Source organism: Anabas testudineus, chromosome 3 (assembly GCF_900324465.2).
Source record: "Anabas testudineus chromosome 3, fAnaTes1.2, whole genome shotgun sequence".
In the NCBI taxonomy this organism is placed as follows: domain Eukaryota; kingdom Metazoa; phylum Chordata; class Actinopteri; order Anabantiformes; family Anabantidae; genus Anabas; species Anabas testudineus.
The window spans coordinates 17,942,927-17,954,439 of record NC_046612.1 but is presented as its reverse complement, the minus strand read 5'-3'; the positions used below and the strand labels follow the sequence as shown (position 1 = coordinate 17,954,439).

Below are 11,513 nucleotides of genomic sequence, written 5' to 3'. Positions count from 1 at the left end.
ACATGATACAGTATGTTTATAAATTATTTTAATAAATTCCAAGTAATCATTGATTTCCATTAAAAAATCTACTTGCAGAAACACGAAAGATTCTTGTGCTTTGTGACTTTTCTGATCGTCACTAAACTTCTGCTTTCCCTCTGACTTTTTTGTATTTATTTACTGGTATGGCTTTCCATATTCTGTGTGTAATCCCTAAAGTGGATGTGGTTAAAGTTATAATAAAGCACTTCTGACCATATACTATGAGCAGAGCAGAAACAGGCCGTACATTTACAACCAGAGAAAGTTTCAAACTGCTGTTAAATCAAAATTTAAAAATAAAGTAATGTTTAATTTTGGTAAGAAATCTTTATATTACTATTTATCATGTGTTTTGATTTATTTTTTTACTTGTAATGCCCTGTCACCTCCCCAAAAAAAGAAAAAATGTGTCACATAACCAGATAAGTGCTGGAGGTTTTTTGAAAGCTCAATGTATTAAAGCCTTATTCCAAAGCATGAATAGACAAAAACTTGTGTAAAAGTGTATCGTAGTGCCACCATATAATGAATCTTTGGAGTTTAAATGTATTTGTACCTACAGTATATATAAGATGTGGAATGTATTAAAGTGTCAGCATGTCCTATAACTATTTTTAATAAATGTATATGGCTGCTCTGGTCTATTAGAAAGCTGTAGCTGGAAGTGTGGATTGACGTCTCTCGCTTGACATCAGCCTGTTGTTTTCTTCTTTGGACACAGAAACAAGCTCATCTGGTGACAAATCAACCTTGGACCAACTCTTCTCTGACTCGGCGGCAATTTCCTCGTCTCTCTCCTCCTTCCACAGCCGCTCATACTCCTGCTTAAGCTCCTGATAGGAGCGGGAGAAGGTGTGGAAGATGGAGGTGGCGGGGAACGCCATGATGAGGATGCCACTCAGGATGCTCGTCATTGCCACTATTTGTCCAGGGATGCTGCGTGGCACCATGTCGCCATAGCCCACAGTGGTCATAGAGATGATGGCCCACCAGTAAGAGGCTGGGATGCTGCTGAAGCTGTGGTGCGGTTGTGTGGCAGCAAACGGGGCTAGTTCACTCTCCGCTAGATGCACCAGAGGTGAGAAGAGGGTCACGGCCACGCAGACGAACAGCAGCAGCAGGCCAAATTCTCTCATGCTGCGCTGCATGGTCAGCCCTAACGTCTGCAGACCCAGAGAGTGGCGAGCCAGCCGCATCACATACAGGATCCGAAGGGCCCGCAGCAGGCGCAGGATCAGACTGAGTTTGTCCAGATAGCCTCTGCCGGCACCCATGATGACTTCCTCTTGTGACTCATCTCTGACGTCGACCACCAGGGACACATAGTAGGGCAGGATGGCGATGGCATCGATGATGTTGAGGGGCCCGCGGGCGAAGGCCAGCTTGCTCTGTGCATTGACAAATCGCAGCACAAACTCCAAGGTGAACCAGGCCACACAGATGGACTCCACCACAAACATGCTGTGACACCTCTGGGAGCACTCACCCTGCAGCCACAAATACACAGAGTTGAAAATATACATCTTTAAACTGTCATTCCACAAATATAATATATAAAGCATTATTAAAGTACAATACCGCACAATTTCAGTACTTATTTATTTTTAATGCATCATACCGTGACAGTGCCTTTGAAAATACTACAGATTTTCAACAGTGAAGTGCACTATATTGTGTTTATTGTTTTATATGACATAAAAAACACTTTCACGCAACATATTATTGTATTTACTGTCACACCCGTCTATATTTTTATAAAATCCTTTCAATGCTTTCAGTGTGTCTGGAAAAAACATTCTTATAAGAAACACAACATTCACAGTAGATTGATTCTGATGTCGAACACACAAGTTACTATAACATTTCTTTGGAGCTGCATTGGTATAAACTGGTCTGTTGTAATGTGAAGAATCAGTCACAATGTAGAAAAAAATCCATTCCTATTTCAGTGTGACTTTGAAAGCTCGATGATGAATAACAGAGAAGAGAAAGACCTTCACATGAGGAATGGTTGTTAAAAATATGCTACTAGAGTAACAGAAAATAGCTAAAACAACCTTAACTTCTCTAACTGCACATCGGCTCCTTTATGTTTACTGAGAAAAAACACTGAATACATTTAACCTTGGGTTCTTCTGTTGTGTTACCAGAAGAAATAAAATTCTTGGACATAGGTTATAATCAACATTGTCATGGGAATAATATTTAATAATGAAAGCAAACCTGGTCTAAACCTTCCAATATACCAACATATTGATAGATTACTGCAACAATTCAAATGCCTCGAAATTGACCGAGCACTAGAAAAAGAGCACAAATGAAACATTTGTTATGTTTGTTCTAACATAAACTACATAAATTAGCATGACTGACTATCATCTGCAGTTGTAACCTAAAAAAACTTTGAAAGCCAAGAGTTACGTTCTTGTTAGCATTCTAAATAACTTGGTTTATATACTGGTTAAATGTTAGGTTACTTTAGAAAAATCCTATTCACATCCACAACCAAGGAGAAGATGTAACATAGGCCCGAAGAGATATATCAGAGCTAATGTCAATTTTTAATGCTCTGTGCTGCTTTTATAGAGAGATGAGGTGAAACCAGAACTTCCAGATTCTGTTCAAAGGGTAATAAAAAGCTTTATTCCAAATCCCTTTGACATTTACAGATTTACTAAAAAATTAACTATTGCCCTGGAACAGAGATCAAATTTAGTATATCATGTGGATGGCTTCATGTATTTTGGTAAGTTTTACTCTAATGATGTTTATTCATTCTTAATATTTTTAGGAGCCTTTAACAAATATAATTTTCAGGGACTAAACATCACAACTTGACTGCAGAGGCAAATCCATGACTGAGTTGATTGAGGTATTGGTAAGTACAGACATACATATCTGTAATTACAACGGGACAGAAACCACTGAACAGTGCAGAAGGTCTGATCATAAATTTCTTTAGGAAATCTAATCAGTGTAACAAGTTAATTTACATATTAAATGCTATTACATTACTTTTTTCTGGCATACTATAAACACAGTAATACATTCATTTTTCACTGCTGTTCTGAATATTAATATCAGACATCCATCTCAAGATGTGCATGGTGTATGTTTAGGTTTGCTGATCATACTCACCTTGTTTTCTTCATTTCTGAGTTCTGGCATGGTGCTGATGCACAGGCTGACTACAGTGACCAGCACCATGATGACAGAGAGGCAAGCAAACATCTTCCCGGCCAGCCCGGAGTGAGGGTTTTCAACCACTTCTCGCAGCATCCAGATCAATCTGTGAGAGCCCTTTTCAACCTCTGTGTTGCTTTTCTTCAGCATCATCCGTTTATGCCTCCACTCCTCTTCCTTGCGTTCTCGCTCGGCCACTTCTTCCACACGGGTGATCATTCGACGGCGGCAACAACGCTCCATATGTCCTGGGTCCACACCCCAGTAGTCAAGCTCATCATGCAGTGACACCGCACACAGTTCCCGAAGCAGACGCAGTTTTCCTGCAGCTAGGAAATTAAGGATGACCCTGAAGGCTGTAGGGTTTCGGTCAAAGAAATACTCCTTGCATGTCTCATCATAGTCATCACAGAGTCGTGCAATCTCTTCAGGGGTAGTGCAGAAGCGAAGGCGTCCCAGTCGGCTCTGAGGAAATTGCTCTAAGGTGCTCCAGGGGAAGGTGTAGCGGTTTCCCCCAACATTGATGAGCACCTGCAGGGTGTGGTCAACCACATATGAGGCTTTGGGGTCACGAAGCAGCTGGGCACGCTGAAAGTACACACCCTTGATAGTCTCAGTCTCTGGGATCTCAGTGAAGAAGCGGTCGAGGCTGCTGTCATCACTGCTGATGGAGTAGGTGCTGAAGTCATGGTTGGCATTGCTGATGATGGGCATACTGGCTGCAGGATGTTTATTAGAATGGAAGAGGTATTGGTACCAGCTGACCGAAGGTTATGAGGAGGTCCAGAGATATGGCAATGAACTGCAATACAAATACAAAACAGTGAAAAAATGTTTAGCAAGGGAACCAATAATGTCAGAGTTTAACAGATTATAATGTTTGGAGGTCTAATATGTAGCTAGGTAACCTCAGCCTCTGGGGTTATTAAAAGCACCACTGACTCTGTTGTTATACAGATGACACCAAATTCTACCTACCTGTTGATCTTGATGGTGTGAGGCCCTTTTACTCTCCTGAAAACTGAATCGCTGACACTTATTTCATGTCATTGGACTGTTTATTATAAAATATCAAAGGAGTCAAACACATCTTTAGATTTCTTAACTTGTCCTGCCAACAGGGTCAAATATATTTAATGTATTATGATATTTGACAAATAAACATTTCTTTGGTTATCATTGTAGAATATTAAGAATTCAAAAGTAGAGTCCAAGATGTATTTATTATATATATATAAATATAATACATATATTAAATATGTATTATATTTAAAGTTTCTAATTCAGTACATTCGCTAAAGAGTTTTATTTTCTCTCTAAACCTTTGTGATAAAGTCATAATACTGCACAGGTTTTCTCAAATGAACTCCAGACAATGTCAGGAGAATCAGGTCCAAACGTTGTGTGGAGTTGTGTTTTCACACATGTAGCACACAGCAGGAGACTGTCTGAGTCTGCCACGTTCTCACATGAGTAAAAGCTCGCCTTCAACAAAGAGGCGATGGTGCCTGTATAGAGCTTGTGGGAGATGTGACACAGTGGAGATCACACTTTGACGATACACTTGGCCTTTTTGCTAGTGGGCAATCTCCGGACTATCTGACTGGGACAAGCAGCTCATGAGGGAGTGTCTAGATGTGTTGAGAGTGATTCCTTGTTTGTAGTTCTAGCTTGCTGGGGTCTATTTGTCACTGATTTGTTCAGGTGAATAGCAAATCAAAGTGGCTGACTGACTTAGTGTATTACAGCCTCATGAGCAAGTTGTTTTTTCAGTACCATGTTTGGCCAGCAGGCAATAAGACAGACTAACATAGCAAAGTATAAAACTGTCTTATTAATTATTTACTTACTAATTAAAATGTTTTCCATTGAATCATCCATTAATTTAATGACTTATAATGTAACTAATATATATACAACCAGATCCACTTTTAAACTTGTTTGACTGTCTTGAGTTGCATACTTTCATGTGTGCCTAAATGCCATTTTCCATGTGCTCTTGTAATCACCCAATAAAGTAGAAAATTAATTGAGAAAAAAATCTTTGCACTCCACTTTTAGACCTGGCACTGCTGTGTCTTTACACCAATTCACGCCTTGATTCATGTGACTCTGATGATAGTCACACGACTGCTGTGTAACCTCACTCTCATTGGTTGTGGTGAGGCATCATGTTGTAAATGAGACAGAGGTTAAAATGTCATCTGTCTTCTGTTATTTTTAGTTTTTTAGAAACTTTGGAAAAAAATACACATGAAAACACCTGAAAATTTACCGATATACTATCATTATAATTTCTGTAAGTAGTGACAAAGCTACATTTCATTTCAATTTACATTTTTTAACTTTAATGTTTGGGTCAGTAACTCCTCTTTACAAATTATTAAAGACTATATAGAACAAATGATTCACTGATCAGAACATATTCTTTTATTTAAATGTAAAAATATTAATGTCATTTTGAAAAAAAAATATTTTGTCAAATATTGTTCTTCCATGTTCCTGCTGCCTGATGAAATGCTGATTGTACAATGATGGAAGTATGTTTACTCAGCTTTAGTAGAAATTTAAGGCACTTTACTTGTATTTCTGTTTCATTTTATGATACATTATTTACATTATATCTTACAGGCAACATTATTACATCTACTCCACTACATTTTTCAGACAGCTATAGTTACAAGTCACTTCTGGTCATCTGGTCTGTAGTTGCAGACTACACCACAATAGACACCACCTCAAGAAGCTACACAATGCAATGCATGCATACTCACAAAACAGTAACCTTTTGTCTTTTACCTGGTTGGATTTAAAAGTATTGTAAACATCATTTGTGCATCAACCTAAATCATGTTACGCCTTGTTGGAACGACCATCAGCAAAGAAGAGTAAAATAAAACCTTTAAATTGTCAAACTTGAATTCACTGCAAACGAAAATGATCAGTCAATAAACTGGATGGCACGTAGTCCCCTTTGTAGTGCGTATCTTTTGTAGTATATTATTTTGTCCTGGCTTGTGTATGCTGCCCTGTCTGTCTGGAAAATTAGATTTTAATCTCAACATGACTTCTACCTGGTTAAAATAAATAGGACAATGAGAATATATTGTGCTGATTTGAGCTCTACAGTACAGTTCAGTCTGTTCTGCACGTAAACCATCAATTTTCATGTAAATAAATAATAAATCAAAATAAAGAAAAAAGTTCTAGATCAAAAACACAATAGTCCCTCACCTTAAAGGGCGCAGGTGGGCTTCCACAGCTCTTTAATATCTCTGTTTTTTGCCCTGTGCATTTTCTCAGCTGCTGCTGTAATGAAGATGCTTCTCTCTAATTAAGACTCGAGCCAAACCGTCCGCATAATTGCGCTTATTATTGACGTGAACAGCAACTTGCGGCGGCAGACACAGATGCTCAGATGTCAGCCTGACGAACAGCAGCGGGCAGATCGTTATTACAGTTTCTAAATCCACTCTGAAGTTTGCAGGGTCGCTGGGTGTCTGTGCAGCATCACCGGTCTGCTGCAGACGTCGCCTCTCGGGCAGCTTTGTTGAGTTGGAGGGAATTAGATTAATATGCTTTCTCCGTCCTCAGCTCGTCGCTCCGCGTCCATCGGTCCCCGCCGCTTCCGAGCAGAGAATAAACTGCGGTTATCTAACGCCGGTGCCCTCCTGGAACCTGCGGTTGTGTTTTCATCCGTGCATGACAGAAAGACCATTCTCCTCCTCCACCACCTCCTCCTCTCACCCTCCTCCCCTCCCACCTCCCAGCTCTCTCCTCTTCTACACTGTAAAAAAGACAATCAGGCAGCTCCACTCAACAGTGTGGAGGGAATATTCCCATTTACCTCAGTTAAGACAGAGGTCATGTGTGGAAAGCTTTGAGGGAGGTGGTCAGATGCAGCAGCAGGGTGTCTGCTTCCTAAGAGAAGAGAGCTAGAAGGTCTTTGAATGTCATTTTTCATTCACACATTTAATCTGCTACTTGCTACATGTTTCATCACGACAACTTTGTACTGATTTGCAGTGACCCTTCCCTTTAACCCTTTCCACCGTAGCAGCATCTGTTCTGATTGCTCAAATTGTGGCCATCATTTTGAGAAGATCACCCAACGTGTTTCACCCTTTTTGGAAAGGCCTGTTATTATTATTCACACAGGAGAGACTACTGATTGAATTTGGTGTATGTGTCATCCGCGGGGAAATGTTAATGTTATGAAATGTTGTTTATTTCATTTTCAGATTCCTTTTTAAGTAACAAATACAATTATCAAATAAAAACAAGTACAACTATTTTCTTCTCAAAGGTATGTGATGAAGTATGGTACAATGGAAACACTCAAAAAAATAGAGTACTTCAAGAAGATGCAGTATTTCAGTAAATGAGATGTGTGCAGTGTGTGGTACGATCATGTAACAGTGAGTCTGCATTAAGGTGTCTGTGCTTTAGACCGGTCTGACTTCATCTACCAACAAACTGAGGGTTGTGTCTCATATTGAATTGTGCAGATCCACACTGAAGGTGGGGTGTTTTTCACAAATACAAACACAAATGTTAGAAAACGCTTTTCAGAGGGTCTCTGGAGATTCACCTTCAACTTAGCATCAATACGATTCTGTTTACTTCTGTTTATCACCTTCAAGGCAAAACAGCCATAGCAGAAAAATCCTGATAATGTTGAGAACAAACTAAAAGAAAATCTATGAGCCAGATATCAACCTTCAGATTCAGCAACAACATTTGTTACAAAAATATTAACATTAGCCAAGATGATACAGTAAAGAGACTAAACGTGGTTTTTACAGTGTAGAGCTGCTTGACTTGATCATGACTCTTTATAATAAACTGGAGTCGACTGAAAAGCTTTTATTTTAATGCAACTAAAGCCTGACTGACAAAGTTTGTTCAGGTAGTTATCCAAACAGAGGATTAATAAAAAGGACAGAAGGTAAAACACAGAGCCTCTGTCTGTATCATGCGCGTGCACACACACACACACACACACACACACACACACACACACACACACACACACACACACACACACACACACACGCTGTTGTGCTTTGCATAAAGCAGGTGGCTTGATTTGGTTCACAAATAATAACCAGAACTCTAGCGTGATGTGTGTGATGACATGTACACTGTTCAGTTTGTTGTAGTGTGACCATAGTGTAAATGTTTGATCAAAGTTTTTAAACGAGGCTTCATTTGAGCATTTATTTCCTGTTCATACTGTATGTTGTGGCTTTCAAAGTGGTTCACAGTGTTTTGATGTTTGTGTGAGGTTTGTCCGCTAATGATGATGAAATTGTTATGGCAACAAATTGAATCTCACAGTGCTTATGCGTGAAAACTCTGCTTCAGCTATGGATGTCAGTCACGACACTTTTTCTTTTTTATCAACAAGTGTTTGAAGAGTCATGGAAGTCATGTGTAATAAGTAGAATAAAGTCTGGGATTGACACGTTCAGTTAGACGACATGAATGACATAAAAGTGATACGTAAAGCTAATTCTGTAAAGACTGTAAAACATGATAAACGTACCTGTCTGTCTGCCATCTACATCTCTCAGGTGAGTAAACACTTTGAAATAATACCCTAATGTGGAAACCATCTGCTGCTGAACCATGTTAGTGTTCCTCTTTAACACCACAAATCAAAACAATAACGTTAATCTAAGAGAAGAGTGATGTTGTAGGATTGGAATCCAATGGCCTCTGACCTCTTGGGCTGATGAATTTCAGGGATTATCTGATAATCCCTGAGCTGGAGGAAGGCAGAGGGAAGGCAAACTAGAGAGCATGTTGGGGCACAACCAGGCAAGAAACATCGGTCATGACTGTTGGCACCCTCACTGCAAAATGGGACAAGATAGAAGTTGTAGAAATGAAATTACTTCAAGTGCAGATTTGAAACCAAAAATAAAGATATAGAAGTTGCGCTCCACCTTAGCCCCAGGTGAGCATCAGTTTTGTACAGCATCGTGAAACTTTATTTTGGTTATTGCAGACTTAATGATCTGACCTCATGAAATGTGCTTAGCTATTACCAATCTGTTTCTCACCCTTGACTTAGTCAGAGAAGAATAAACCTAAAGCTGTGTTTATTACACATCAGGGCTTTTTTAATTCAGCTTTCTAAACTTTGGTCTGTGTGACTGACCAAATACATTCAATAGCAAGAACCGCCATACTGACCAGATAAGGCATCATGTTCTCCACCATTTGTTTGCTACTCAGCTGCACTACTTGGGTCATATAACAGGTTCAAGAAGGAGTGTTGACGCTGATTGTGCTAAGGCTGAGGCAGTGCGTCAGAGGCTGGTGCCGAAGAGGCCCTTCCTTTTATTGCAGGAGGTTTGTGAAACGTTTTGCTGAAATTGTTCCTCTTCATCAGCTCGCAGAGAATGGCAGACAGTTTAACTGAAGCTCGTAGTCAGGATTTAAACAGCTTAAATTAAATTTGATGTCTGCTCTGGTTCTCGCACATCGTGCCCCAGGGCTTTGACAAAGGAGTAAAGGAAATATGCCACAACTACAGTCACATGCAGTTATGAACTACTTCAAGTGTCACCTGCTAGGCAAGGAGCTTGTGTTGCAGTCTGAACAAAAATCTTCAAGTGGTTGTACAATCTCCAGGGACACGGAAAAGTGATGTAGAGCTGCAGAAATCATTGCTACAGATGAATGGGAATAAATGCCTATGCTTTCTAATGACCTGCAGAAAAATGCACCAGTTACAGTTACACAGTTTAAGATTGATGAGATACCACTTACACCTGAGGAATTCCAAGGACATCAGAGGACACTGATGTTTTCCAGGACCTTTGTCATGTCTTCACTAGAGGATAGGTTTTATTTGAAGGACGTCAATTTTAAACATTTGATATCAACAGTCCAGTAGACCACTATAGTAGGATATGTTAAAGCTCTTTTGCAACTTAATTTCCTGATGGAGCTGGGGGTTAACATGGTTCAGTGGAATCTCTCTGACATAAGAAATTAAACCTAACTCCTGGGGAATTGCTCTGCACTCTCAATTTGTGCTGAATCCTCAGGGGACCTGTGCAGCAGGGCAACTGATAACTCACCCTTGATTCGGAACAAACAGTCCTCACTTGTTAATTAACTCCTGACTCAAATCCTAACGTTATCAGGTCTCCCAAAGTCGACTTTCCATGGCCGCCCCTGCATTTAGGTGCCGGTGTACTGTATTTCATTAATGCAGCATGCTGGTAGATGCTTTGCTTCATTACGCATTCAGGCTTTGTTTGTGCTGTTCTTCTCTGTCTCCTGTTTCTCATAATGAAATCAAGAAAGAGGGGAAGTCTGTGGAGCGTAGATGGAGGAAGCCCTCAGAAAGGAATCAGATTATGTAGGCCAGGTATCCTTTTACAGTTATTGATGAGCTTCCCTGTCAGGCCTTCAACTCAGCTTACAAGTTTCTTGACAGATCCCGGACATTGTGTTTGACACGATGTATCCTACTGGAAACAAAGCCACGGAGTCTGTTTGATAAATGTGTTTTAACGTTCAATCAAATTATAAAACATAGCATATCTTGTTAGTTGCTTTCGCTCACGTTGGTGGTACGGTTTTATTTTGGTTTTAGTTTGGTTTTATTTGTCCATGTTGTATCTGTCTCTGAGTTTCCTGCCACCACACAGTAGCAATGAAAAATTTATAAACCCCTCCAAAAAAGCTTCTATTCACTGCCATTGTACTGAGGTGGCAGTGTAAATGTCAGTGATAGATATCTCAAGTACAATTACGTTTTAATTTAACAGGCAGGTACAATGTCTGTGTTGCTTCATGCATACCATCACATGTCGCATACCATCTTAACACAAATCACATGGGACAGCTGAAGGTTATATATCTATTTGACATCACATGCCAAAAGTCTACAACTCAGGTATTACAGTAGCACTTACTTTATCTTGTAATGTGACAATCACATTTGTGGATCCTAGCTACACATGAAGTGGAAACCACAAACAGAATCTGGAAAAAAGGGACAGTCTTTTTAAAGCATTAGATGGCCATTAGAGCTTTACTGTTGTAAACCACAATGCTGGACAATATCTTTGGGGAAGAGATACACTGGGGGATAACTGCAATCTTCCAGGACAGCAGTGATTTGAAATTTCCTCGAGCTGTCAGAGATAAATGGAGCTGAGTCATGCTCAGAGAGACACAGAACAAGGACAGTGTTTTAGAGAATAATGCAGTTTTTGGTTAGAGTCTGGTCAGTGTCAATGCTCTGTTTGCATTTCCTCCAGTCATTAATAAACAGTATGTAT

The 11,513-nt window shown here is 39.8% G+C and overlaps 1 protein-coding gene across 1 annotated transcript; it reads right to left on the bottom strand.

The window, feature by feature from the left end:
* Nucleotides 1–427: 427 nt before the first annotated feature.
* On the bottom strand, nucleotides 428–6,573 carry LOC113174630 (potassium voltage-gated channel subfamily G member 4). The gene is made up of 3 exons (XM_026378709.1): nucleotides 6,442–6,573; nucleotides 3,163–4,009; nucleotides 428–1,511 (listed from the first exon to the last, which is right to left on the bottom strand). Exons 2-3 carry the CDS (start codon nucleotides 3,919–3,921, stop codon nucleotides 669–671), a joined length of 1,602 nt encoding a protein of 533 aa, XP_026234494.1. The 5' UTR covers nucleotides 3,922–4,009; nucleotides 6,442–6,573; the 3' UTR covers nucleotides 428–668.
* Nucleotides 6,574–11,513: the final 4,940 nt, after the last annotated feature.

What these genes read in the sequence shown, in the direction of transcription:
- LOC113174630 (XM_026378709.1), bottom strand. Translation starts at nt 3,921, where the DNA reads ATGCCCATCATCAGCAATGCCAACCATGACTTCAGCACCTACTCCATC. An exon ending in TCAGAAATGAAGAAAACAAG is followed by an intron (nt 1,512 to 3,162) that starts GTGAGTATGATC and finishes TTGTGGCTGCAG; the next exon opens with GGTGAGTGCTCCCAGAGGTG.